This window comes from Kockovaella imperatae, assembly GCF_002102565.1.
Source record: "Kockovaella imperatae strain NRRL Y-17943 chromosome Unknown BD324scaffold_12, whole genome shotgun sequence".
Classification (NCBI taxonomy): domain Eukaryota; kingdom Fungi; phylum Basidiomycota; class Tremellomycetes; order Tremellales; family Cuniculitremaceae; genus Kockovaella; species Kockovaella imperatae.
The window spans coordinates 193,377-217,077 of record NW_019028952.1 but is presented as its reverse complement, the minus strand read 5'-3'; the positions used below and the strand labels follow the sequence as shown (position 1 = coordinate 217,077).

Here is a 23,701-nt window from a genome sequence, read left to right as displayed (position 1 = left end):
AGGCACCACCATGAGACGGACAGCTGAAATCTCAAAGTGGTCGTAATTTTTTGGGCAAATTCTGGTCTGGTTGGCTGATGAAATGATCGAGACATTCATCACCAAGCCGACCACATCCCCAAGCAGCATTTGACGTTCTCCATGACAGCCTTTAGAAGATAGCATAGGGTTGAGCGTGACGCATAGCAGCCCTAAGCAAGCTCAGCCCAGTCATATCATGTCCAGCTCGGACCAACCAGAATCGGATCCATCCACACCCCCTGCTCCTCCTCCTCAATCCAATGGGTTTCATGCATTTCAACCCGTTTACGATGAGGCTCCATCAGCTCTATCGACGGAATTGAGACCCCGGACCAACGCAACGCTGACAGTTCGGATCGTCAAGTCTTTCGAGTACAGGACGTTCAAAGCTATGGTCTTGCCGGATCTCAACTTGGAAACATTGACCGTGGGGCAATTGATGGATTTAGTGAGGGAGAGTGAGTCTGCTCTGTAGGGAGACAAAAGCCCTGGCCAAAGATAATGTGTTGCGGAAAGGGGTCCTAACTGAAGAGCACAGGACTCAAGACGGCACCTGGTTTCAAGCCGTTCCGGGCACTCCAATTAGGTGAGATTGAAGCACGCCACCTAGAGATAGTTTGTACGGTTCCTTGACTGACGCCATCTGCACATCTGCAGACACTATGAAAGTCTACACTGTAGCACACGGGCACAAGGTGATCCTCATGGTATCGTGCTGCCGTGCGCCAGGGGCATAAGCTGAATTATGGACTCTAGACCACCAATCTCATCATCAACCTCGAGAATGATGAATGGATCTTGGACGATCCCTCCAAGACCCTAGCAGAGATAGGTGCAGGTGAGGGCTGATTTCCCTTTCGCAACACTGGACACTTGAATTGACGCATGGCCCACAGAGAACGAGACGGAACTATCAATGTTCAACCGGGCAGCCTACGAGGCTTTTAAAGCGAATCCAGAGATCAAGTGGGAGTGAACAGATCTCAGTGTACATCGCCTCTCTCTAGGGTCGCTAGGTCCAAACTCGCCACAGCGATAGCAGCAATAAAAGTCAGGCAATGACCTGGAGGACATTCTAGAGGAGATTTGTAGGGATACGACGAGATAGACCTGTCAATCATATGCATTTTCTTTCCCTTCGTACCTAAGATCTCCCAAACCATCCTCCAAGCCATCCCTTTGGCTTCTCTCCAGCCTTCGGCCCATCTTCTTCCAGTGCAGGTGTAGTCTCTCGCGTGGTGCGGTTCGAAGCCGCCTTAACCTTTTCGACCGGGGCGTTGGGTTTTGCAGCAGGCGCTGAAGGGTGAACGCTATGCGCAGCTGGTTGAGAAGATGCTTTGGATGGAGTAGGTGGTTCAGATTTCTTCTTGATACCTGCCAAGACCTCGAGGTCGTCCATGGGCAGATCGATATAGTTGAAGGCTGTGTCGAAGAATACAGGTTTCGGGATACGTTCGGCGAAAAGGGCTTCTTTGGCTGCTGATTCAAGTGCTTGGATATTGGCTGCGAGCTTGTCGATCTCTTCCGATTTGATCGTGAGGATTTCTTCCTGTAGAGGGACGTCGGGTTTCGTGAGCGCTCTCTTGGCTTTTTGAGCCAGGGTATCTGCTCGAGACACGAGCTGCACGGCTGAAGCGTAGGACGGAGCAGGGTGAATACAGTGCAGACGAGCAAGTTGATAGCATCTACGTCGTGTGAGGATAATGCCCCGTACTTCAGAGCTCACCTTTTGGAGTGGAAGAAGGCTTCCAAACCTTCCGCCATAATCCTGACCCCGTCCTTCTCCTCAACAATCGCCAAAGATCTCACTTGAGACAGACTTTGCAAAATGGTATCGTAGAGCTTTATGATCGCAGCGAGACTCTTGACCGCTTCTTCGACTTTGACCCGACCTCCGGGGATCTTGAATATCTTCGGCTCGGAAGGGACAACCGAGGCGTTTTGTAACGTCTCGACTAGGACGAGATCTCGTTTGACCCGGTAAGAAAGGAGAAGGAAGACGATGTATTGATGAGCCAAGGAAAGGGTTTCAGCCGTTCGAGTGGATTTGAGAGAGGTCGATGATCCAGATGCCTGTCATCATTCATATTCAGCGAGAATGACGAGGTAGAATACTGTCTCTAGGCCTCACCTCGTGATCATCCAGTAGCCTCTTAGCGACTCCTTCAGCGTCGCCAAGGACGCTCAAGACACTATCCCAGCCTTTCATCGCTCTTCCCTTTCCACCTTCCGCCTTGTGCTGGAGCCGTCCAAGCGTTTCCTGCACTTTCAACATGACCTGAACGAACTCGGCATTTCTCAGGTCAATCTTGTCACCTGCAAATGAGACGTCTTGCAGCTCTTTCCGTCCCTTCTCCAAGTCCGCCGCGCCAACGGCTTCCCTGAGACTACTGACGAGGTTCAGAAATTCAGGGACGGCCTCTCCCATCATCTCGTCGTCGATGTCCGAGACTACCCCTTCGATATCGTGACTGTCTTTTCTTCCCAATTTGTATGCGCAGAATCGGATGAGTGGGTCGTACGAGTCAATGAACTCATTGGCAAGCGCATGGTCGTACGAGTTCTTGGCGGCGTCACCCATAGTCATCAGCAGTCGGCGTCGTGCGCAGAGATCCGTGAGACTCTCGGCCCAGTTGGATCGTTCAAACGAAAGTTCCGATCTGATTGACAAATGGTAGATTGTAATTTCCGCCAGTGTCCGAGTGTCCAGTTGAGAAGAGCTAGATAAAGACGTGGCAATAGTGTAAAGGCTTGTCGAGCTTTTCAGAGCAGCTCGAAGCCAGGATATCTGTTCTTTCCGTAGTGTCCTTTTGGGGATTTCGACATTAGGCTTGGATGAGAGCGATTTCAAGCGATGTGAGTGCGCCAGGGATCGTTCAGACGAGAAAAGTAGAAGTTGCAGTTGGCTAAGAAGTGGGCGCCGCGTGGTGCTTGTCAGTTGTACGGCAGTTGTTGGTAATGGCCGTTTTAACCCACCGGACATCTTTAACGGTATCCTTGGTGATAGCCACGGGTTTCTTGTAGACTTTCCCTTTGCCACACGTCAGACCCGACACCTGTCTCAACCTGTGTATCTTGTTGGAGCAATGACGCTGATATCGTTCATGGTCACCATTACGGATCCCGTAGACACCCCGCTCTTTGGACAGGAGACTGAGGACTGAAACGAGGAGGATCAGCTCGTGCATTATGTACCGTGGATGCTGTGACTCACCGCCAAAGGACAGATCGTTCTTCTGAGCAGTCATGAGTCAGTGCAGAGCCGCTGCTGACGCTTGAACTCGGGTCTTGTAGCACGGTATAAGGACGAGCAAGCTCTATTAGCAGCTCATTTGGACTTCACTGCTGCTTGCCGGGCGGCGCGATTATTTTCGGATTCAGTTGGCTAATTTACATGTCAGACTTTATCCCAAGGGACACACCCGCTTGTAGGTGACCTTTTGGGCCTACACTGGAACTCTTGTCCATTTCAACCTATACAAGCCACAGAATGTCTGGCAGAGTGAGTCATGGCGCTACTTGGTACAAGCCAGATTGACTCATGATCATTAGGGAGGTGGACGCGGCGGTGGCCCTTCTCGTGGAGGTGCTCCTTCCGGTGGTCACGCTGGCGACAAGAAGAAGCGAGAGAGTATATTGAACTTGCAGACTTACGTGGATCAGAGTATAAGAGTCAAGTTCATGGGTGGTAGAGAGGGTGAGTGATATATACGATGGTGGGCGGTGGCTCGGTGTATACGCTGTCTGGTTACTGGAGGAAAGGCACTGATATTGACCGGCCAGTCACTGGGATATTGAAAGGATACGACCAATTGATGAACCTCGTCATGGATGAAGTGGTCGAAGAGTACGAGAGTAAGTTGGAAGTTCAAGGACGCTGTCGCTGTAGGCTAATATGTTGCCTTTTATTCTTTTGTTTCTCCCCCACAGACGGATCCATGCCTTCGAGAGAGCTTGGGTTAGTAGTGCTTCGTGGTCCTAATGTGGTCCTGATCAGTCCCACGGACGGTTCAGCGGGTGAGCTCTACACTTTTCACAATCCGGACTCTTGGCTCACGTCGCAACGCAGAGATTGAAAATCCATTCAACTGATTGGATTCATGCATCCTTGTACTATACTCTAACGGCTCCACAGGCGACGACCTTGAGCTGATGCAACATAGATTGATTTCGTCCTGTGCTGCAGTACTCCCTCTATTCAGCAAATCTCCGACTCGATTACAACTTCTGAGACTATCGCCCATTCTCAAGAGGCACATGTTCTAGTTCTCTCTCAGGCCGCTATTTTATCTCCTGTCCAGTCCCACTTTTGCCGCTTCCCATACTTGGCTCGCAGCACTGCCAGTTTATCCCAAACCGCATCCCCATCGATGTAACAGCCCTTCAACCACCTGTTGACCTCCCCATCCACAATTCCCATCTCCTTTTTCTTCTCTGCTGAATACTCTGTGAACGCCTGTCGAGCATGCAAGATTCGCCTATTATCAAACAAGACCAGATCACCAGCCTTCATCGTGAATTGGTATCGTGCCGCACTGTCATTGATCAGTTCCTCGAATTTGGCGACTCCTTCGAGGAAGTCCTGGTTGCGATCCGACCACTTTGCCGAGATATCCCTCTGGACTCGTTCGTTGGGCGATCCAGTGACGCCCTGAAATGGAGGGGACCAAGCGACCGTCGTCCAGCCCCCGTGGGTACTCCTTTCGAATATGGCTCGATTAGTCAATAGCGAATGCCCGTCATTCTTGTATTTGAAAGGTATCCGATTCTTGCTTAATGCCTGATGTAACGTGGGGAACTCCTTGTGCATTCTAGATCGAACAGCGAACGAGTCAACGAAATAGGATGCTCCGCCCTCGACCTGATTCCGTAGACAATGCAGAAGCTGGAAGCGCGGAGGATTCTCAAAGTACCTAATAAGGATTTCAGCTCTGATTCCCTCCTCTCTCTTCCGCTGATGGACTTACATGAGATCCATGTGCAACCCTAGATTATGGTTCGTGTACGCCACGTTCTTGCTATCCTTGCCGAGATTGATGACGTCCCATGTTTCTCCGTAAAAAGTATGTCGTATGGGCCCGATCCAAGAAGCCACTTCCTTGATAGCTTTTGCGCTCTTTTCTCCGGTGGTCGTATCTATTGGGACGCCCTTGATCAGGGCTATACCGGCGGTTTGTAGTTGAGATAGTAAACAACCTAATCTGTCTTCCACCACTTGACTATTTGCGTCTGTCAGCTGAGCGTAGTCGAACTCGAAATCGCGCTTGCCGCCCGTCAGTCTTTGAGCTAAGCGAAGAAGATCTTGTGGGGTTCTCCATATTCTAGTAGGAGCCAAAGAAGAATTTCTGACCATTTCTCGATTCAATCTGGAGAGCTTGGCGATATCGTAATGAGAGATATGTGAATCTTTCTCTTCCCCCCACAATATCTCCAGTCTGGGAGATCTCCTGCCCTGTTCATCAGGGTGCGAGAACCGTACGAGGGGCCTCGCGAGCGGTTTATCGATCCATCCTGCGTTTCTGACTTCTCTATAAACTTGTCCCAGCGTTATATGTTTTTGACTCGTATTTTGGTCGAGGCATCGAGTGCAAGAACATGCTTCGCGCAGTTGAATATAGCTGATTTCATGGCTTGGAGCAGTGTCTGAGTCCGAAATGCCGGTGGGTGGATTGACACGGTTCAGGCGCTTGAAGATGAGATGACCGGGATGGAATTGTACCTCATAATTTGACCTTGTTCCCGGCTCTGAAGTGAGGACCGACCAGCTGTGGTCAGAAATCTGCTTGAATGAGTGGCCATGGTGGCTATTTGAAAAGTCCTCGAGTCCCTTTGGGCTCGTGTGTTGGGGTTGCGGCGGCTCCTTGGTACCACGCGACGCTTTGGTGGCCAATTCACGTCTGAGGATGAGTCTCGCAGACGTTGATGCCGGAGCCGAGAGAGTCCGAGAGGTCGGTAATGTGAGAGCAGTGGTCGAGATGGATCGGCTGACGAGTCGTATAGCCGATGTGTCGGCGCCTGTACTAGCAAAGACTCGCGTAATGTCTGACCCGAGTCCAGCTACGCGCCCACGCATGCTGGCGAATACCGATGTTGTACAATGATAATAAGCTGGGCTCGGGATGAGCTGAGACGGTTTCGGATTGGAATCGGATGCCGTAAAGCCGCTTCGAACATTTGAGTCTCCAATGATGGACCATCTGCTCTACAACGAGTCCGCGAGAGGATGGACAAGGGGCAGGAGGAAGAGGATGAGAATCCAGTGCGGAGCTCGTCGTCAACTTCTTCGGCCTTGGCCTTGGCCAGTCTCAACAATGGTCAAGTGCCGCTGACTTCCGCTGCCAGCACTTCATCTTCGGCGGGAGCAGCTCTGACCCGGTCACTGTTCTTGTACCTTGGCAAGTGGCCGAATTGTTGGATATCAGTCGACGCAGACTGACTTTTGGTCTAGGATTCATGTTCCGAAGACCTTCGAAACTGTTCCGACCGTCCAGAGGTGAGGTCTATCGGCCTTATTTTCAAGGGCGGGCTGACTCCATGACCAGTGGACACTTTCGGAGGTCTGAAGCACCTCGCCTTGTCGACTGATCAGAATCTGTCGGCCTCCTTCATTCGCTCATTGATGAGCAGCAAGCAGGGAGTGAGTGACCGGCCAACATGAGGGACTCACCTCATTGATAGCTTATCGCTGTGACACTGACCATCCTTCCGCCCTTACTCATCAATACCACCCTTGGATTTCTCCTGTTCACTTCTCATTCCTTCTTCTCCCTGTCGCTTGCCAAATTGCCTTTCTTTCATCACCCCCATGATCCGACCTCCTCATCATCAAATTATCACCCTTCCCACCTCGACCTATCTGAGACAGATGGGACGGATCGCATCAATCTCCATACGCTCATGACTGGACCGAGTGTCATCCCTTATCACCCAACGCTTTTATCCGCCATCGCCGGTGCGGGAGCTGGTCTCCTCCAAGGCGCAGCTTTTACACCCATCGAAAATGTCGTCAAGTGAGTTTCTCGTCTTCAAGTCGCTCTTTCATCAGCGTTTGACACTGTCCAGACTTTTGCGCGACTCCGCCAGCTCCATAACATCTATCCTACTCCGCGTACTTCAGCTACCCCTTCCAAAGCCTGCTACGACTGTGAATACGCCTGCATCTCCTCTTCAAGCCCTAAAGCAGTTTTTATCAAGCGAAAGCTGGGTCAAGAGTCCATCTTGGTGGACAGGATGGAGGTGGGCGATGGCTCGAGACGCGTGAGTCGTAATATACGTACATACCTTTGGATATGCTATCTGACAATCACACCATCCAGCATCAGCTACAGTGTATTCTTCGCTGCCTTCGATGTGACTCGTCGTGTCGCTCTGCGTGTCAGAGGGTTCATGACCGGAACCTATGAGCAATCATGGTCAAATTTTATCCTCTTTTCACCTCGACAGCCCACTCCTAACGATGAAGACAGCTCAGGGCACGCTCCGACTTCCGCTCGAGTTGCTCAAGCAGTGACTATCGTCACGGGCGGTGTAATGGCTTCAGTAGCTGCAGAAGTCGTCTCAAGACCAATACGGGCCAGTCAAAAGATCCTCTCCGGTCCAGAAGCACTGTCGAGTCGGTATCCACTCCTGCACACGTACAAGACTCAGGGGATCAAGCCCTTCATCCGATCAGAGACTTCCCTTGCTCGGATAGCTTCAGAAAGTCCATTGCGTCGAGCGGTCAAACGGCTAGGGTGGAGAATGGCAGCTGTTGGCCCTTGGGGATTTGGTTTTCTCGTTTGGGCGTGGGTAGGAGGAGAAGTATAAACTGCAATCCAGCGGCATCCCTGTAGCATAGTTTTCTTGATTCACATCGTTATCACCATAAACCTATGAATGAACCTATAGACCAAGCTAAAGTGATGCTTCCGACTGGCAAGATCCCGACGTAGACGATAAGATCCTGCCATAATCTTCTGCCTAATCTTCTCTTCTGTAATTGCCTCTCCTTCCTGGCCAGCAAGACATCTGTTGACGGGTCGTTCAGACTGTCTGAACGAGAATGAGCTCTAGGTAAATCCAGCGTAGGTGTAGGATCGTTGGCGCTGACTGCCGAAGGCTTGTGTGTAAAAATGATCGCTAGGGGAGATCGGACGTGGAAAGTAATGATGAAGAAGAGGGCTAGTTAAAACCCATCAGCGAGGGTTACTGCCTCTTCAGTACGGGACCAAAAAGGCTCACATGGAAGGAACCATGCGACTCCAAGGGTCAAGATGATGCCGATCATTTCAATCTTTTGACCAACCCATCCTCTTACACAAGCTAAAGCAGTGATGATGACCCAAAGTCCCAGACCGACCCAACGGCCAGCTTTGACACGTTCACCCGACTCTACTCCCATCGTTGAGAGCACAGTATCTCGACATCTCAAGATCCACACATTGCAAGTACCAAGAGATAGGAAACATTGGAAAAGTCGAGCCAAATTGACCCAACCGTCGTCGAGTGGTAGGCGAGAAAAGACCGATCGATCGATAGAATTGTCATCGTAAGGTAAGAGGTAATATGGGACGAGAGCGAATGGGAGTGTGAGAGCTAGGACGATTCCGGAGGAGATTAGGCATGGGAGAGGGAATGATGAGCGTTTGTTACGGGTCAATGTCCGATGAATGGGAATAGTGTTGATATGTGGGGACAGGAAGATCGCAAGCGTAGCTGAAGAGACTTTTGTCAGCTTGGAATATACTCCGCTGACCCGCTGTGGACCCACTGATACCAGCTCCTGCAGAGCTCTTTCCCTCAATGCCAAATGCTCTATGAAAGATATCTCGACTGCGCAGATCCTCTTGAGCTGCCTTGTTCAGTTCTGACGTGCGTCCGATGACAAGGAACACGACCAAGGGCAGTAAGAGGGCAAGATATGGAGACGAACGGCGGATGGACCGAGTCATACGGGAAGGAAACAATGACGGTAGCAGCTATGGTCTTTTGTCAGCGACGGGCCGAATGCTCGGGATGAAGACATACACATGCTGACGGGATGATTGTCCATAAGATGGAATGCCGCAGAGCAGGGTGATTCGGTAGGAAAGTATCGACGACCGGCGACAGCAGAGAATGCAAAGCTGTGTCGTTCAGTCAGCCAATGCCTCGCTGATTCTGATTCCGATGAAACTCACATCCTAGCCAGGGGACTACGAGACCCGTTGTGGATAGCATGACGATCCCCCTACCAGCCCAGCGACCATAGCGTCCGAATCTGCCAGTGACTCGACCAAAGACCTCTTCAAAGCTCCCGACCTTGAGATACCTGCGGGGATTTAATATCAACTTTTCATAATGAGTGACTCACCAAGCAAGGTATACGATGACAATATGAGCGCACGATGACAGCGCTATCAAGACACAGTAGATCGGGATGAAGAACACGACACCAGCGGGGAGGAAGTCAGACGGTATAGCGGAGAGGAAGGGAAGGAGAGGCAGAGGATGAGCGAGGACAAGAGGAGCGACGAGCTTGAACCCCCAAGTCAGCATGTTTTTGCTGTATTCAGTGCTCCTCCTTGGCTCACCTCGAACAGTGACTTGTCGCTCTTCTCATCACCTTCATCCCATCGTTTACGTCTTCTTCTCCTTCTTCCACTCGTACCGACTAACGGATCACCTTCCGCCAGCTCGTCTTCTAACATTCCCTCCTCCTCATCCAAACCAAGGTCATTATTTTCTTCTTCTTCTTCATCGTCCAATATCTCTAGTATAGAATCCGAATTGAAAGATGTTGATCCAGACCCACTTGCGGCACTCGCGCCGCTCTCTCCTTCTCCACCTCTGCTCTCAACGCTATCTGTCCGATGGGATTGACGGAGCTTGGCGGTGAGGTCATAATGACTACCGTGGCCGTCCAACTCGTCGTCGTCCAGACCGTCATCGTCGTCCGCCTCCCTCTCCTCCTGACCCTCTTCCTCTTCGTTAGAGGCTTCGCCCATATCTTCTGAGATTCTGCTCTGTTTTGTCGTCGTCGTCGCCGTCGTCGGGGTTCTCCCATAATGTAATGTACGGTCCACCAAGTCTATACGCGTCGGAATAGGAGTCTGGTCATCGTCCTCGTCCTCTTCATTCCCAATCTTTCTTCCATGAGCGAGTACATCATCTTGGCTCGAGCGTTGCTTGCCCTTGATGGTGCCTCCTTGTCCGCCTTGGCGATTGAGTAAAGGGGAAAAGGACGGAGTGTCTGGATGATCGGTCCGCGTGGGAGTCTCCTCTTGGGCAGACACGTAGCCTCCAGGAGAGGTCGCTATGGAGATGGAAGATGCGCCTCGTCGATGTCCCTTGACTGGAGTGATGGGAGCCATCCTCGAAACGACCGTCAGAATAGCCCCAAGCTACGAGAAAGATGGAGAGTGACTGCTGTTGGGACCTACCCCATCCGGATCATTGACAACAACAAAAAATGTTAATAAATGGTAATAATTCCGTGGAACGGTTCACAAACGGAAGAAGCCTCCTGAAATCATTCATGCATTCATTGTAATTTTGTCGAGTCCCCCTTCTGCCCTCTGTCACTTGGCTCCAAAGCCTCCTGTAGATCCAAAGCCTCCAGCTCCTCGACTCGTAGCTTCGAGATCCTGGTCTCGATCAGCACCGCAGCTAGATCGACTTGACTCACGTCTACTTCTTGCAATGAAACCATAGCGACGCGTTCAAGAATCAATTGAGCGATGCGATCTCCAGTTTTAACTAGGTATCAGCATACCTTGCACATGGACGGCTCACTTTCGAAATCCGTATCTGAGTGGTTATACAATAGAACCTTGACGGGTCCGCGATAGTCAGCGTCAATGACTCCTGCACCCGTATCGATAGAGTGTTTTGAGGCTAAGCAATTAGCCTCTCGGGATAGTCATTGGTACCCACCGAGACCACTACGAGGCGCGACACGACCATAAGTTCCCTCTGGACAAGCAATAGAGATCTGCAGGTCTACCAAAGCTTTGCCTCGACCGGGCACTTGAATATCCTCGGCGGAGTACAGGTCGTAGCCGGCCGAAAGAGGGGATCCACGAGTGGGGACAGTCGCCTTGTCAGATAATCGTTTGACGAGGAGCGTATCGGTTGGCTGAAGGCGGGTCAGCAGAAAGATGAAACGCTCAGACTCACCGCTGTGACCTTGGCACCGGATGAAGGAGCAGAAGTAGAAGCGGCAGGTTTCTGTTCCACGGGAGACTTCGCAGGAGCTTCGTCTTCACTGTCAGGCTGTTCGATTTCCAAATCTTTGGCAGCCTCTACAGGTTGGTCTTTAGGTTTCTCAGCTTCAGCCACTGTAGCTGCAGCGGTCAGTCCCGCGGTCCCAGCAGCTGCGACTCCAGCAGCCGCTGTTTCCGTCTTGTTAACCGGAGAAGGTGAAGGTTCTCGGGCAGGGGTCGGCGTTTTGGGGATCGGCTCAGACTGTGTCTTTGTTGGTGCTGCTTTTTTGGGTGTCGAAGCGATAGGTGTCGAATTCGTCGATACAGCTTTAGTCTGAAGATCCACAACTTTGGGTCTGGCGTCTTTGCCTCCGAACCAGTCGGACCCAGAAAGTGCGGCTTCGGAAGAAGTAGCTGGCGGGAAGATATCCGACTGGAAGTTTTCTGCTTTCCTAGGGACGATGAACGAGAGGGGCTCCACGCCACCACCCGCGAGCTTGAAAGCTCTTCCAATCTCGTGTTGACCTACGTCGAGAGCTCGACGAGGCAAGAACGTCATACCGCGCTGAGGGTCGGAAGATTTGTATTCGTTCAGGTAGTGGAGGGTGTCATTTTCGTATTCGTAGTATCGGATATTTCCATCACCTTTACCCGCGAGGAAAAGAATGTCGTTACCTTCGAGGAAGAACGGCATCAAGACTCCAGATGAAGTGTCGATAGAATCAGTCTTGAGGTTGTTCAGAGAACCAGTATCCCAGACGGAGACTTCCCGGTCGGACATTCGACTGAATCCAGTCGTCGCAATTCGATCCCTGTCGCCCAACCATACCACTCGGGAACCCTTCACGCCAGAATGTCCATCTGTGATTCGGACAGGGTCTCCCCCAGATCTTGGGTCAAAAAGACGAAGTTTGCGGTCTCGACAGGTCTTGGGAGAGTGGTCAGCAGATTGCATCGACTTTGTGCTCACAGTAGCTAGCAATGTACCCGTAGGATTCCAGCAGAGTCCTTGGATACTGTCCTTGTGAGGTTCGAGCTGAATGGTCGCGGAGTCTGAGCCTTTCTCGATGTCCCACAGTCTGACGATGTGATCTCCAGATGCTGAGGTCAAGACGTTGGAGGCAGTAGGATGGAAAAGGACCTGCCCTACTTTCCTTCGAAGAAAATAAGTCCTGGAATTCCTGTCGGAAGCTCACCTTCCAGCAACATCAAGTTTGGCTTTTGGCTCCAGGTCCTGAGGTTCCCAACCTTCCTCGCCCCAGCCATCGAACAAACCGTTCTCGACCTTCCAAATGAAGACTATTGTGAGATTCTGTCACCCCTAGGGTTGGCTCACTCTTTCCATCATCTCCCGCAGATACGACGAGATCATCATCAAAAGGGGACCAAGCAGTGTCCAGAACCGGAGCGGTATGTCCTCGCGCTAAGGGCAAGATATCGGGTAGCTTGGTTGGAAATCCGGCAGGCGCTGGCGAGGAGAAGGCTGAGAACGTAGGGAGGATCACGAATGCCTTGAATTGCGATTCAGCTTGGACAGCATCATGAAAATTGGGGTGTCGAGACTCACACCTCCTCCGGCAGCTTGCCAGTTGATGGCTAAATGGGTCGCACTTGCAGAGACCAAGTCAGTGTCCCATGCTGATCCTGTAATCTTGACATTGTCGTATCTTTCCTTGGCTTTCTCGCCATAGACGTGTCGGTATTTGGACTGCCAGAGAGGGGGACGTCAGTTCATGTTCTTGAAACCAAGGAGTTAGGTTGTGCTCACCGCTCGGATGAATCTGGACATGGTGGTCTTGGGGCTCTTGAGTGTAGCTTAATGAGCAGCAGAGATCCTCTTCAAATCCGGCTCTCTCACTGCGACGAGCAACTCGTGGGTTGATAGTATAGTTAGAATCAGCACCAGGACAGATAAATCGCTCTTTCCCCACGGGAGGGGGACGTCATTTCTCGCAGCGAGCCACTGACGCGCCTATCTTTTATTTATAGCGGTAGCAGAGGTTGATTCGGGGGTTGGGGTAAGGGGTTCATTGTTAGCGTGAAGCATGCAGACCATGGAGGTGTATGGGAGGCATATGCAGGGAGCCATGTGCTGTAGAACAGCAGCTACATGCTGCTGCACTAGAGGACGAGGAGACGGACTCTGGCACTGCGTTCGGTTCATGTTACGGATGTGCCACACAGACCTCGAAGCCTCGGTCAAGTAGCTCGGCCGATGCGCTGGTGTCGGGCCAGCCAAGGAACATGCTGACATGTCAAATTACATACATGAGTGCAGCAGATGAGAACGGCTCGGAGAGCAAGGAAGAGACACAGGCGACAGGATAATCTGATTAGTGGCAGTTGGTGTTTGGTGGCGGCGGACGCTGAACGATGACCTTGGCGGATGTAGATGAGGAAGTCATTGCTGCACCCGTCTGTCGACTACCGATGGACTTTCCTGAGCGCGAGCTTCTGCCTGAGGAGACTCTCGGGATGGTCGCGGATCGTGAGGCTTGGTAGGCTTCTGTGCTATATGGTACAGCCTGTTCGTCTCCCGTTGTCAGCATGAGTAAAGTAGGAGAAGATTTCCTACGCCCCATACTCACGGTGGCATTGGATTGTAGTGGGGCGGAAAAGTTCATACTATGGGGTTGAACGTATGGGGTAGACATGGGGTAGTAGTGATTCCAGTGAATAAGTCGAGGGTAGAAATAGGCGGGATGAAGGTGGGGATTGTACATGCCAAATGGAAAGAACGGGTAGATCATGTATCGGCGGGAGGTAGTGTAAAGGGAGCTCAAGGAGGAGAGAGAGGTGTCCGGGAAGGTGTAGAGAATGAAAGTGACTTGGGACGTTGTCTTGTTGTGAGATCGTTATGAACGAGGACTTGTATAGGACCTGGGTTCCGATCACTCAGTCTTATACATCTTTCTCGGCTTCAAGCAAGTGACGGATGCCTTGTCTCTGGAGCGGTGCGAGTGAAAGGAGGTATTCCGGATCAATCAGCCAAGGAGATTGTAATGGGATGTTTTGCACTGAGACGCGTTTGACAGTTGTTGGGCGAGTCCGATCCTTTGTATCAGTTGCGCACGCAAAGGGTTCGAATCGATCCTTGTCGTAAAGATCGATTCCAAGCGTAAGAGAATGTGGGAAGAAATTCCCCTGCTATGTATGAGATGGAAGCATATGTGCTCTGATGGAGTCAGAGGCATAAGAGCACAACGCCAGTCAGCTCTGGTCGTCGGCATGTCGAATAGGACAACAATCAGATGACATCCTCAGTGAACGCTACATGCTATGTGTACGAATTCTCATCAAATTAAAGCTGGGGAGCCTAATCGCCTATTCGCATGTCTTGACGGTGTAGTCGACCGTCTTGTTGCCCTGACCAGCGATCTTGGGCTTGAAGTCGAGGTAGACGAGCTTTAGAGGAGCTTTGTCAGTACATGATCGAATTGTTGGTCGTGTGACCCACCTCTCCCTTTTCAGGGGTCCATTGACCATCTGTGTCTCGGTAGTAGACGATCTCGTTGGATCCAGCATCTCGGACCTCAGCAGTGGTATGAGAAAGAATTCCATCGGTTGACCATTTGATCTCGTAGCAGGTGGATTTAGAGACGAGGAATGGCTTGGAGCATCGAGTGGTGCCATCGTCATCGAGACATTTCTCAACGGCGTAGTCCGTCACGCTACCAGAGACGACCTTGGAGGCTGTGGTGACGAGGGAAGTGAAGCGAATGAGAGAGCGTTTGGAGACGTACGGAGAAGGGAGCAACGGCGAGAGAAAGACACATGACAAGATCAGCCCACGTTCATGATCTGGTGGCGCAAACTCACGCTTCATCATTGAACCAGTCATGGCGAGCGCCGAGACGAGAAGAGACTGAGGCGTAGGGATGTACATTGTGATCTGCGGGATGCGCTGGTGATATCTGTCTTTGACGAGAGGTTGCAAAATAGTACAGTGAGGTAGAAATGCAAACGGACGAAGATCAGGTCACAACAGTTGTACTACATTATTGTCAAGAACACCTAAGCGTCTACAAAGGGAAAGTTTAAGAGGCCGCGGGTGAATGACGTCACAAGAGGCACGTGTCTCATCCCGGTCCCGGATGGATCTACCAAATGGGGGGTGGGGGCAATTAAAGAAAACCGAACTAGATGCATGGAGAGATACGATTCAATCACCGGCCGTACTCTACTAAGCCTAAGCCTTGTTGGCATACTGAGCCTCTATGTACTCTTCTAGAGACTTGTTCTTATGTCCGAGGATCTCCTCCACAAGTCCACTGGTCTTACTCCAATCTCCATCATGAGCACAGGTCGCGATGGCAGTGGTGAGCCTTGCCCACATCTCCGGTACTCCCGCCGCGATGGCCCCGTCGGTGAACGCTTGGGGCTCGACTTCTTGACGTTTGATCTCCTTTCCAGTGACTTTTGATAAGATGTCCGCTGCGTCCTTAAGTGTCCAGCTCTTGGATCCGACCAAGTCTACATACTTTCCATTCGTCTTGTACTTTCCAGTGATGATGTGAGCGGCGGCCTGACCCAATTCATCCCTGTCAATCCACGCGATCTGACCATCGGGAGGAGCGGTCAACGTCCCGGATTTCAGAGCGTTTCCAAGGAATGTATCGACGACGGAGAGGTAGAATCCATTTCGAAGCGAGACGAAATCGTAACCTTTCTTCTCCAAATGCTGTTCGACCTCATAGTGAATTTCGGCCGGGCTAAAGTCCGACTTGGCCTTGGCAGCGACGTTCGATACGAGATAGAACTTGGATACTCCAGCTTCATGGGCGGCTTCGATGGCGTCGATCTGGTACTTGACACCGTGCGGACCAGCGTGGTGACCGGGAGCCATGATCAAAAGCGAGTCGACGCCTTTGAAGGCTGAGCCTAGCGTAGAAACATCTCCGAAATCTCCTTTGCGGACCTGAGCTCCTTTGGCGGCGTATTCTTTGGCTTTGGCGGACGATTCGTCTCGAGTGATCAGGATGAGGTCTGAGGTAGGGACCAGAGAACGGTTAAGAATCTCGTCGACAATGGCAGATCCGAGTCCTCCGGTGGGTCCTGTGATTCCGACAGTCATGGTTGAGGATAGGGGGGTTGGGGTTGGTGGAAGCGGTGCGATGGGATGGGCTGAGGTTGGTTTGAAACTGGTGTTGTGAGATGAGAGCTGTTCAGGATGCGATGGAGAATTCTGATCAGTTGGACGATAATGGCCCTTTTTATACCACAATGCACCCAGCTCAGACCGACGGTCTACCTTTTGGCGGTTTTCTCAGATCTTGGTCATCTATTGATCAACCCTTCGGCTGATCTGAATCTAATCTGATTAATCATTAGCCAGAGGGGGGATCAACAACGGGAAAATTGTAATTCAAGCCAGTACATTTGTAATCGGGCACGTGACACCATTACAAATGTGGGATCCTAATAGTCCTTTTTTTCCCCTTCTCATTGATTACTCAGACTACCAATTCCAAGCAGCGCCTCGTCATGGGTTTCTCAAGGCTTAGACATCCGCCAAACGCGGTCTTAGATCACCCTCGGTGTGGCTCATAGTCAGCAATGATTCATTGTCCCAAAACTTGGAGAGAATGTGCTGAGGGCGATGCAGAACAGTATGCGGACTCGGTCCCGAGGATAGCCCGTACCGAGATGAATCCGCGGAAGAGACCTCGTCGTTGTCAAGTAAGCAGGTAGGAGGATAAGCAGCCCTTCCCCCCCTTCCAGCAGCAGACCTGCCACGTCAGAAGGCCAAAGAAGCGAGGCGAATCTGGCCGTTTGGGTACTTTAGGCGATAGGGATAGTCTTGCCACGCCACGACATGGGCTGGTCGGCGATGACCGAGAATTGGGGTGGGGAAGAGTTTGGCTGTCACAGCTCAATACAATCTCGTAAACCGAAGAGGCTCTGCCCAGGGCAGGTGCATCAGTTCAAATGCATGCTTGCCCATAGATGCGGCTCATAGCAAGTCCTGAGTGTGTTGCGGCTAGCATGATACACCTTCCACTCGCATGCACGCGACCACCTACCCTTTCCCTTCTCGGCCACCGCCATCGCAGGACAGCTGATTTTCGTTAAATTGCCGGAAACGCGCGTTTCGATCTGAGCAAAAGTGGGGGTAACCGCCTGCCCCTCTAGTTGCGCCGCCCCCCTTCTTTCCCTTATCCAGCCATATCGCACGGGTCCATCTATCCTTCCCATACCTACCTCTTCATCGATCTCACATCTACGCTTGTATCGTCACTCACACGCCATGGGCAGTCAACCTTCCAAGCCGGTGCAATCCACTTCAACCCCAATCACGATGTACGATGAGAAGAAGGCTGCCACTTTGTCGTTTCAGACCAAGGGAGACGATACCGTCGGCTGGGCCTCTGTTCCCGTCGATTCCCTCGCGGAATGGTCCTCTGAATTCGATTCGTCGCCTACACTCCAGCTCTCGCGGTTGATCTTGACGAACGCCGATCCCGTGACTAGCCTCACGTCTCGAAAGGCCCTTATCCACGATAACAAGGTTTTCAATCTCCAGCTCAAGGGGCTTGGAGCGAAGAATGAGTATCCTGGACCCAGAGTTAACCAGGGATCGAGCGGTCGATGCTGGCTCTTTGCGACTTGCAATGTGCTGCGATACAATGTCATGGAGCAGCTCAAAATCGAAGACTTTGAACTCGCTCAGGCTTATCTGTTCTTTTACGATAAGCTCGAGAAGGCTAATCACTACCTCGAGTGAGTCATGATCGCCGATCATGCATGCTGACGGCCAAAAGGAACATGATTGAGCTGGCCGATGAGCCCAACGACAGCCGAACGGTCAGTTTCCTCAACCGTGAACCTCTTGGCGATGGTGGTCAATGGGACATGGCAGTCAACATCTTGGGTGAGCGTCATCTCCCTTGGACATGGTGCTGATGAAGCCAAGAAAAATACGGTTGTGTTCCCAAGACCATCTACCCCGAGTCTTTCTCCTCCATGGCTTCCGGCAAACTCAACAACATGATCCTCTCCAAGCTTCGAGAATTTGCCATTGTTCTTCGTGAACAAGCCAAGACTCAATCCGTCTCGTCCCTGAGAAAGACCAAGAGCGAAATGATGACCCAGATTTACACCACTTTGTCCATCACTCTGGGCGCACCACCTCACCCCGATGAGCCATTCACTTGGGACTACTATGACAGCGAGAACAAATTCCACCACTGGAGAGGATCTCCCAAGGAGTTCTATGCTCAATTCTGTCAGCGCAAGAACATGGCTCCTAAGGATAGCTTCAGTTTGATCAACGACCCTCGAAACAAGTACGAGCACTTGTACACTGTCGAGAGACTCGGCAATGTCTGGGGAGGTCGACCCGTCCGATACGTCAATGCCCCTATCGAAGCGCTGGAAGACGCCGTCGTTGCTGGAATTAAAGCCAACACCCCTCTCTTCTTCGGTTGCGATTCAGGCAAAACCGGTGACAGGGTCTCTGGCGTTTGGGACACCGAGCTCTATGACACCAAGTTGGCGTATGGATGGTCCCTTCAAGCCAACAAGACTCAGCGTCTTGAAACGGGTGACAGTTCGATGACACACGCCATGGTGATCACCGCCGTGCATCTCGATGAGTCAGGCCGACCACTCAAGTACAAGATTGAAAACTCTTGGTCCGATCAAAATGGAGAGAAGGTGGGATAGAGGCACTCGCCAGCGGGCTTAGTCACTGACATTTTTAATCCAGGGATGGTTCATGATGACCGCTTCGTGGTTCAGAGAATACGTCTACCAGGTGAGTACATCCGTTGCTTTGCCTTTTTCTGAACCTTGTCCTCTAGGTCGTCATCCCCCGAAGTGTCGCCGATAAGAGATGGACTGCAGTGTATGACGCCGGGAATCCGACAGTGCTAAAGCCTTGGGACCCCATGGTAAGTCCAATTTGATTTCCATCACCCGTTTACACGACTGACGATCCATGCAGGGTACCTTGGCCTAGACTGTTTTCGGGCGTTTGGACCTAGTTTGTTCGCCAGTCTCTCAGGGGAGAGATATAGTGTCAGGTTTTGTTTTGTATGAAGGGCAGAGACGAGAACAAAAGATATGACAAAGAATGCAATCTTTTTGGTCAATGGTCCGAGGTATATCCTCCATCCAACCAATTTCCCTTGGGCTTTTCGGACTATTCAATCGTGCCGGTCGGTCTGAGATCCGATCGATCTCTCGGCATGTCCCTATACGGCCGTGAACTTTTTTTTTACCCACTGCTTCGGCCGACTCCGAGGATGAACTGCACAGAGCTAGTCACCTGTATGATCTCTACTCGGAAAATGGAACACAGTCTAGATCGTTACCATACCTCTCACCAGTCTCGTGTCTCATATGTCGACTCCCGAAGCGTCAACTTCAACTCTTCATGGCAATGAGCCAGTTGAACCCGCTTTCCATAGAGTCTCCGTAGGAGATCTACCACCGGGATGCAGTATCGGCCCCGAACTATACGACACGCCAAGAGGCATAGTATCCGGTATACCGAAATCAAATGGAACAGTCGAACGATCATCAGGTCTCACGGATGGCGTCGAGGCCCCTGGACAACCTGTCAAGGTCATTTGGGTCGAGTTCCCTCCTGGGTCACCGGATAATCCATTCTCATATACTCGTCGGAGAAAAATTGCCATCATGTTTTGCGCGTTATTCTTTGCGTTCTGTACAGCTCTACAAGGAGCAGCGTATGCGCAAGGGATTCCATCCATGACGCGTGATCTAGGTACCACGGAGATAGAAGCGTTGGCTGGAGTGTCGCTGTACCCCTGGGTGGGTTTTCATCGATGCGATACAATGCATACAATGCTGACGTCTTCAGGGTTTTGCTCTGGGACCTCTAGTATTGGCACCGATAACTGAAGAGTACGGTCGCTACTGGGCCTACGTCGGGGCAGTAGCTGTATATACACTTCTACACTTGACTCAGTCATTGTGAGCCCGCTCTTGACTGTCCAAATGCTGAAAGTCAGAGCACAGAACACCGCCACCGTTCTCGTTGGCCGGTTTCTGATGGGCTTGGCAGGATGTATAGGTTCGACAGTGGTCGCGGGAACAGTATCTGACCTCTACATGCCAGAAGAGTGAGTTAAGCTGCACGTTCGTGTGACTGACGCCCGAAGGCGTGGAGCGCCCATGGCCTTATTCACCTTATGCGTTGTCTCAGGAACGGGCTTTGCAGCACTTTTCGCCTATGTGGAAGCGAATCCACATTTACAATGGAGGTGGATCGGTTGGATCCAGCTTATAATCCTCTGCATCTACTTTGTCGTCTGTATCTTGATCATCGGAGAGACTCGCGCGCCGATCTTACTCCGACGAAGGGCGAAGAAGCTACGGGAATCTCGTGGCGAGCAGGATGGTGGAAGATATACTGCTCGGAGTGAAGTCGACAAGCCGGCTCTGGTCACTGCATTGAAGACGAGCCTGAAGCGCCCCATCAGTGAGTGGGTCTAGTTAAACTCTTGCCTGACCGGCCCAAGTGTTCCTGTTGCTCGAGCCCGTGGTGACGTTTTTTGGCATTTGGCTTGCATTGGTGGTGCGTACGCGCTTGACAACACAAAACTCCGAGCTTATTAGAGAATCACCACCACAGTGGGGCGTCTTCTTCATTGAGATTGCGGGGATCAGCTACGTCTTCGAAAATGTCTTTGGCTTTGGCACTTCTGCCCAAGGCTCTGTCTTCTGGTGTTTCACGTGAGTTTCTCTGCGTCTAGTCGGAGGCTAACCTTCTCATCAGTATTGGAGGATTGCTTGGTTACCTGGGTAACTTTTATCAAGACTCTCTGTATCGCAAATACTATCCTACACGTGGAGTCGAAGCGCGACTATACGCTCCCATGGCCTCTGGTATCTTGTTCGCCGTTGGGTCCATGATCTTTGGTCTAACCTCGGTACCTACTGCTCATTGGATAGGACCTTGTATAGGGATCACTCTATTGATGAGTTGAGTCATCTCGCTGACTGAGGACTGACAATGTTCAGCTGGAGCATTTGCAATCTATCAAACTGGTTTCTTATAGTGAGCGGACTGTCCTTTTCTTTTGGGAAACAGAGACTAATCGGCCAGTCTGTCCCAATGTTATGGTACAAACGCTTCATCTGCCATTGCCGGCATGTCATTCTTGCGGATCATTGTAGGATCATCCTTTGCCATGTTTACGAATAAAGTGGGTCAATACTGAGGGAGATGCAATACTTACGTCTCAGCTGTTTGAAAGTATGACTCCTCGATGGGGTCTATTCCTCATGGGCTGTATTGGTCTCCTTCTCGCTCCTATCCCTTTCGTGGCGTATTATTATGGACCATGGATCAGAGAACGATCACCGTACTCTAAAATACTCATTGCGGAGGAGAAACAACGAGTAGAAGCAGAGATGCTACTACAGCAAAAGACCGAAGCTGAAGTTGCGCGAGTCATCTCTGGTCAGAGTATGCGCCGCAATCTATCTAGAGGCATGAGCAGGGCGAAATCAAGACCTGACCCTGTTCGGAACGAATCGGTGGAAAAGGCGCCGGAAACTGCATAGATATCCCAACTGTATTATATCACATACATATCATAGATGTATCGTCAATCATCACAGGTCTAGTTTCGCTGCCCATGTACCTCACGGAGCCTGTCTAGGCGTTCTGTTGTGATTTCAAAGGACTCGGGCAAGCGAGTCTCTTCCCAAGTGGCGCCATTGACGAGTTTGACGAGACCAGGTGCACAGGTGAAGATACGTGCCTAAGACCTCAGAATGGTGTGACGCGCCACGGACATACCATGCCATGACCATTGTGTCCCGCGCAGATCCACTGACCGGGTTTTCCAGGCAAAGCGCCGATGAAAGGGAGGTTATCGGCACTCTTCAGGGCTCAACTGTGAGCGTGCTGTAGGGATTTCCAATACCACTCACCCGACCAATGATACCGCTCCAGGCGTAGTCATATCTCGCTCGGCTTCCTTGGCCACGGTCAACCCTATTAGAAGACGTGGCGTCAGTCGTGCATCTCTATCGAGGTCGAGGGATCCCCGGTTCGCCACTCACCAGCCAAAGTTGTCCCTTGTCAAGGTCTTGACTGCATCCGTGACCGGTTCGAAATCCATCAGACTGTCATCCGCACGTCGATTGACAGGATCCTCAGCGACGTAGTCCATCAACTTTTGCTGATTCGGCGCTGAACCTCCAAAGAGGATTACTCCATCTCCTTCCAATCTTGGATTTATCGAGTATAGGCCATTGGGCATGATCACTGCATATGAATTCTGAAGGGCTCTTGAACCAGAGAACGAGGATGGCGGTATAACACGATTACACCTGCGCGAGATTGAGTGTCCCGGACACAAGGCAGCCTCACATATGCGGGGTTGGCCGTATAACATGCTTCGTCTCTGGCAACAAGGCTCCGGCGTACGCGTTGGTAGCGTGTATGATGACCGGAGCTGTGATTGCACCTCTGTCAGTATACACCCTCCAGGACTTGCGGTCGGATTCTGATGGTTGTATTTCTCTCGCCAAAGTCCAGGTCTGCACATTGAGACCGAGGTCCAATGCGGCTTCGACGATATGTGCCACTGAGAGGTCAGCTTTGAGTCTTTCCTCCTCACCCCAACGACGTGACCCACCTAATTTCCACGGATACAAAGTCGAAGCGTCCCACGCATAAACCGCTTTCGCACCTTTCAGCCGGGATAGCTGTGGATCAACATGAGTCTTGAAAGCACGGTGAACGAACTCTCTCAGCCTCGAATGCTTCCGTTACGACTTCGATCTTGCTAGCATCTCCTCCAGCAGCTTTGAAGGCGGCCATGGTCTTTGCTGCATCGGCCGCACAATCCTCCGTCATCATCACGTCGAGCTACACCTCAGTCATGCCCTCTCCCATATATCTCACAGTCTTGCCGACCCAAAGTTCGCAATCTACTTTGTGCTCTCGGACATAAGCGACCAGTTTCTCCCACGTCTCTTGCTCATTTGCCAAGATCTAGCGCTGGTTCAGTGACCAAACAAGGGAGCCAGAAGTCAGTCACCTTGAGAGATTGGTCCATGCCATGTTCCTCCGCATATTTTGTGAAACCTCGCCATTGATCAGGTTTACAGTGCCCAGCGTTTCGCCCCGTTGCACCCGAACATAGTTCCCTCGCTTCGAGCAGGACCACTGATTTGCCCGGGTTGGTTTTGAGAAGCTCCAATGCACACAAGGAGCCAGTGATCTGATTGTGAGGCTTGTTCAGACCTAAGAGCTCACCCCTGCACCTATAATCACGTAGTCTGCTGTCGAGGGTAAGGCGTCAGTCGTCCGATGATCCAGTAATGGATTGTGCCGGACGCCTTCTAGCCAGCCTGACAAGCACATTCCTTCCGTGAGTGGAAAGTCATGGCTGTCGGAAGCGAGTGACTTCTCAGCTTCACTGACGCCTTCAGCTCCGACTGGAGGCGCGCTGTGCCCCGCATCGTCAGGCATTACGCTCAAAGTGCGATTGATAAATGTTCGAGCGGATAGCGGAACATGATTCCGAAGGCAG

At 51.4% G+C, this 23,701-nt stretch overlaps 12 protein-coding genes across 12 annotated transcripts; 5 read left to right on the top strand and 7 right to left on the bottom strand.

Annotated features, from left to right (window-relative positions):
- The first annotated feature begins 1 nt into the window (after position 1).
- BD324DRAFT_633500 (cytoplasm protein) lies at positions 2–1,141 on the top strand. Its single transcript, XM_022016629.1, has 5 exons — positions 2–479; positions 560–607; positions 679–716; positions 778–859; positions 918–1,141. Exons 1-5 carry the CDS (start codon positions 218–220, stop codon positions 995–997), a joined length of 510 nt encoding a protein of 169 aa, XP_021869203.1. The 5' UTR covers positions 2–217; the 3' UTR covers positions 998–1,141.
- Positions 1,142–3,440, bottom strand: BD324DRAFT_633498 (hypothetical protein). The gene is made up of 5 exons (XM_022016628.1): positions 3,236–3,440; positions 2,998–3,181; positions 2,153–2,927; positions 1,748–2,094; positions 1,142–1,706 (listed from the first exon to the last, which is right to left on the bottom strand). Exons 1-5 carry the CDS (start codon positions 3,267–3,269, stop codon positions 1,166–1,168), a joined length of 1,881 nt encoding a protein of 626 aa, XP_021869202.1. The 5' UTR covers positions 3,270–3,440; the 3' UTR covers positions 1,142–1,165.
- A 71-nt stretch (positions 3,441–3,511) lies between these two features.
- Positions 3,512–4,113, top strand: BD324DRAFT_652708 (hypothetical protein; the record flags this gene model as incomplete). The annotated part of the gene is made up of 5 exons (XM_022018538.1): positions 3,512–3,523; positions 3,574–3,718; positions 3,805–3,876; positions 3,952–4,038; positions 4,091–4,113. The coding sequence occupies 5 exons, from the start codon at positions 3,512–3,514 to the stop codon at positions 4,111–4,113; spliced, it is 339 nt and encodes a 112-aa protein (XP_021869201.1).
- Positions 4,114–4,294: 181 nt separating this feature from the next.
- On the bottom strand, positions 4,295–5,374 carry BD324DRAFT_582595 (taurine catabolism dioxygenase TauD, TfdA family-domain-containing protein; the record flags this gene model as incomplete). Its single annotated transcript, XM_022013568.1, has 2 exons — positions 4,295–4,934; positions 4,989–5,374. The coding sequence occupies 2 exons, from the start codon at positions 5,372–5,374 to the stop codon at positions 4,295–4,297; spliced, it is 1,026 nt and encodes a 341-aa protein (XP_021869200.1).
- Positions 5,375–6,284: 910 nt separating this feature from the next.
- Positions 6,285–8,080, top strand: BD324DRAFT_110123 (hypothetical protein). Its single transcript, XM_022011930.1, has 5 exons — positions 6,285–6,514; positions 6,564–6,658; positions 6,700–7,031; positions 7,084–7,278; positions 7,338–8,080. The coding sequence occupies exons 1-5, from the start codon at positions 6,475–6,477 to the stop codon at positions 7,825–7,827; spliced, it is 1,152 nt and encodes a 383-aa protein (XP_021869199.1). The 5' UTR covers positions 6,285–6,474; the 3' UTR covers positions 7,828–8,080.
- BD324DRAFT_582450 (hypothetical protein) lies at positions 7,880–9,986 on the bottom strand (the record flags this gene model as incomplete). The annotated part of the gene is made up of 7 exons (XM_022013558.1): positions 7,880–8,181; positions 8,242–8,715; positions 8,771–8,978; positions 9,028–9,125; positions 9,180–9,310; positions 9,353–9,516; positions 9,573–9,986. 7 exons carry the CDS (start codon positions 9,984–9,986, stop codon positions 7,880–7,882), a joined length of 1,791 nt encoding a protein of 596 aa, XP_021869198.1.
- Positions 9,987–10,424: 438 nt separating this feature from the next.
- On the bottom strand, positions 10,425–13,085 carry BD324DRAFT_633486 (hypothetical protein). The gene is made up of 10 exons (XM_022016627.1): positions 12,952–13,085; positions 12,751–12,891; positions 12,520–12,694; positions 12,380–12,482; positions 12,154–12,337; positions 11,158–12,111; positions 10,915–11,116; positions 10,774–10,875; positions 10,667–10,737; positions 10,425–10,625 (listed from the first exon to the last, which is right to left on the bottom strand). Exons 1-10 carry the CDS (start codon positions 12,970–12,972, stop codon positions 10,560–10,562), a joined length of 2,019 nt encoding a protein of 672 aa, XP_021869197.1. The 5' UTR covers positions 12,973–13,085; the 3' UTR covers positions 10,425–10,559.
- Positions 13,086–14,390: 1,305 nt separating this feature from the next.
- BD324DRAFT_633480 (hypothetical protein) lies at positions 14,391–15,295 on the bottom strand. Its single transcript, XM_022016626.1, has 3 exons — positions 15,003–15,295; positions 14,641–14,876; positions 14,391–14,588 (listed from the first exon to the last, which is right to left on the bottom strand). The coding sequence occupies exons 1-3, from the start codon at positions 15,067–15,069 to the stop codon at positions 14,508–14,510; spliced, it is 384 nt and encodes a 127-aa protein (XP_021869196.1). The 5' UTR covers positions 15,070–15,295; the 3' UTR covers positions 14,391–14,507.
- A 20-nt stretch (positions 15,296–15,315) lies between these two features.
- On the bottom strand, positions 15,316–16,460 carry BD324DRAFT_633479 (hypothetical protein). Its single transcript, XM_022016625.1, has one exon. It carries the CDS (start codon positions 16,255–16,257, stop codon positions 15,373–15,375), a length of 885 nt encoding a protein of 294 aa, XP_021869195.1. The 5' UTR covers positions 16,258–16,460; the 3' UTR covers positions 15,316–15,372.
- A 680-nt stretch (positions 16,461–17,140) lies between these two features.
- BD324DRAFT_109543 (peptidase C1B, bleomycin hydrolase) lies at positions 17,141–19,290 on the top strand. Its single transcript, XM_022011928.1, has 5 exons — positions 17,141–17,903; positions 17,945–18,054; positions 18,097–18,839; positions 18,892–18,939; positions 18,986–19,290. Exons 1-5 carry the CDS (start codon positions 17,431–17,433, stop codon positions 19,088–19,090), a joined length of 1,479 nt encoding a protein of 492 aa, XP_021869194.1. The 5' UTR covers positions 17,141–17,430; the 3' UTR covers positions 19,091–19,290.
- BD324DRAFT_633470 (major facilitator superfamily domain-containing protein) lies at positions 19,053–21,747 on the top strand. Its single transcript, XM_022016624.1, has 11 exons — positions 19,053–19,075; positions 19,129–19,961; positions 20,011–20,123; positions 20,162–20,272; positions 20,312–20,631; positions 20,672–20,727; positions 20,785–20,885; positions 20,929–21,134; positions 21,174–21,210; positions 21,259–21,358; positions 21,399–21,747. The coding sequence occupies exons 2-11, from the start codon at positions 19,527–19,529 to the stop codon at positions 21,717–21,719; spliced, it is 1,800 nt and encodes a 599-aa protein (XP_021869193.1). The 5' UTR covers positions 19,053–19,075; positions 19,129–19,526; the 3' UTR covers positions 21,720–21,747.
- BD324DRAFT_633460 (putative FAD dependent oxidoreductase) lies at positions 21,748–23,669 on the bottom strand. The gene is made up of 10 exons (XM_022016623.1): positions 23,425–23,669; positions 23,207–23,389; positions 23,071–23,160; positions 22,912–23,034; positions 22,802–22,871; positions 22,534–22,750; positions 22,224–22,493; positions 22,092–22,155; positions 21,958–22,041; positions 21,748–21,919 (listed from the first exon to the last, which is right to left on the bottom strand). Exons 1-10 carry the CDS (start codon positions 23,638–23,640, stop codon positions 21,779–21,781), a joined length of 1,458 nt encoding a protein of 485 aa, XP_021869192.1. The 5' UTR covers positions 23,641–23,669; the 3' UTR covers positions 21,748–21,778.
- Positions 23,670–23,701: the final 32 nt, after the last annotated feature.

What these genes read in the sequence shown, in the direction of transcription:
- BD324DRAFT_633500 (XM_022016629.1), top strand. Translation starts at nt 218, where the DNA reads ATGTCCAGCTCGGACCAACCAGAATCGGATCCATCCACACCCCCTGCT. An exon ending in GTTCCGGGCACTCCAATTAG is followed by an intron (nt 608 to 678) that starts GTGAGATTGAAG and finishes GCACATCTGCAG; the next exon opens with ACACTATGAAAGTCTACACT. An exon ending in CTGTAGCACACGGGCACAAG is followed by an intron (nt 717 to 777) that starts GTGATCCTCATG and finishes TATGGACTCTAG; the next exon opens with ACCACCAATCTCATCATCAA.
- BD324DRAFT_633479 (XM_022016625.1), bottom strand. Translation starts at nt 16,257, where the DNA reads ATGACTGTCGGAATCACAGGACCCACCGGAGGACTCGGATCTGCCATT.
- BD324DRAFT_633486 (XM_022016627.1), bottom strand. Translation starts at nt 12,972, where the DNA reads ATGTCCAGATTCATCCGAGCG. An exon ending in TGTCCAGATTCATCCGAGCG is followed by an intron (nt 12,892 to 12,951) that starts GTGAGCACAACC and finishes CCTCTCTGGCAG; the next exon opens with TCCAAATACCGACACGTCTA. An exon ending in TTTCATTGCAAGAAGTAGAC is followed by an intron (nt 10,626 to 10,666) that starts GTGAGTCAAGTC and finishes GATCGAGACCAG; the next exon opens with GATCTCGAAGCTACGAGTCG.
- BD324DRAFT_633460 (XM_022016623.1), bottom strand. Translation starts at nt 23,640, where the DNA reads ATGCCTGACGATGCGGGGCACAGCGCGCCTCCAGTCGGAGCTGAAGGC. An exon ending in ACGTGATTATAGGTGCAGGG is followed by an intron (nt 23,390 to 23,424) that starts GTGAGCTCTTAG and finishes CCTCACAATCAG; the next exon opens with ATCACTGGCTCCTTGTGTGC. An exon ending in AAGCATTCGAGGCTGAGAGA is followed by an intron (nt 22,872 to 22,911) that starts GTTCGTTCACCG and finishes GTTGATCCACAG; the next exon opens with CTATCCCGGCTGAAAGGTGC.
- BD324DRAFT_633470 (XM_022016624.1), top strand. Translation starts at nt 19,527, where the DNA reads ATGTCGACTCCCGAAGCGTCAACTTCAACTCTTCATGGCAATGAGCCA. An exon ending in AGGGATCACTCTATTGATGA is followed by an intron (nt 21,135 to 21,173) that starts GTTGAGTCATCT and finishes GACAATGTTCAG; the next exon opens with CTGGAGCATTTGCAATCTAT. An exon ending in TTGCCATGTTTACGAATAAA is followed by an intron (nt 21,359 to 21,398) that starts GTGGGTCAATAC and finishes CTTACGTCTCAG; the next exon opens with CTGTTTGAAAGTATGACTCC.
- BD324DRAFT_633498 (XM_022016628.1), bottom strand. Translation starts at nt 3,269, where the DNA reads ATGACTGCTCAGAAGAACGATCTGTCCTTTGGCG. An exon ending in GAACGATCTGTCCTTTGGCG is followed by an intron (nt 3,182 to 3,235) that starts GTGAGTCACAGC and finishes TCCTCGTTTCAG; the next exon opens with TCCTCAGTCTCCTGTCCAAA. An exon ending in GCCTTCTTCCACTCCAAAAG is followed by an intron (nt 1,707 to 1,747) that starts GTGAGCTCTGAA and finishes CACACGACGTAG; the next exon opens with ATGCTATCAACTTGCTCGTC.
- BD324DRAFT_109543 (XM_022011928.1), top strand. Translation starts at nt 17,431, where the DNA reads ATGGGCAGTCAACCTTCCAAGCCGGTGCAATCCACTTCAACCCCAATC. An exon ending in CATGGCAGTCAACATCTTGG is followed by an intron (nt 18,055 to 18,096) that starts GTGAGCGTCATC and finishes GATGAAGCCAAG; the next exon opens with AAAAATACGGTTGTGTTCCC. An exon ending in CCGATCAAAATGGAGAGAAG is followed by an intron (nt 18,840 to 18,891) that starts GTGGGATAGAGG and finishes TTTTTAATCCAG; the next exon opens with GGATGGTTCATGATGACCGC.
- BD324DRAFT_633480 (XM_022016626.1), bottom strand. Translation starts at nt 15,069, where the DNA reads ATGTACATCCCTACGCCTCAGTCTCTTCTCGTCTCGGCGCTCGCCATG. An exon ending in GACTGGTTCAATGATGAAGC is followed by an intron (nt 14,877 to 15,002) that starts GTGAGTTTGCGC and finishes TCGTCACCACAG; the next exon opens with CCTCCAAGGTCGTCTCTGGT. An exon ending in GGACCCCTGAAAAGGGAGAG is followed by an intron (nt 14,589 to 14,640) that starts GTGGGTCACACG and finishes GCTCCTCTAAAG; the next exon opens with CTCGTCTACCTCGACTTCAA.
- BD324DRAFT_110123 (XM_022011930.1), top strand. Translation starts at nt 6,475, where the DNA reads ATGTTCCGAAGACCTTCGAAACTGTTCCGACCGTCCAGAG. An exon ending in ACTGTTCCGACCGTCCAGAG is followed by an intron (nt 6,515 to 6,563) that starts GTGAGGTCTATC and finishes CTCCATGACCAG; the next exon opens with TGGACACTTTCGGAGGTCTG. An exon ending in TGATGAGCAGCAAGCAGGGA is followed by an intron (nt 6,659 to 6,699) that starts GTGAGTGACCGG and finishes CCTCATTGATAG; the next exon opens with CTTATCGCTGTGACACTGAC.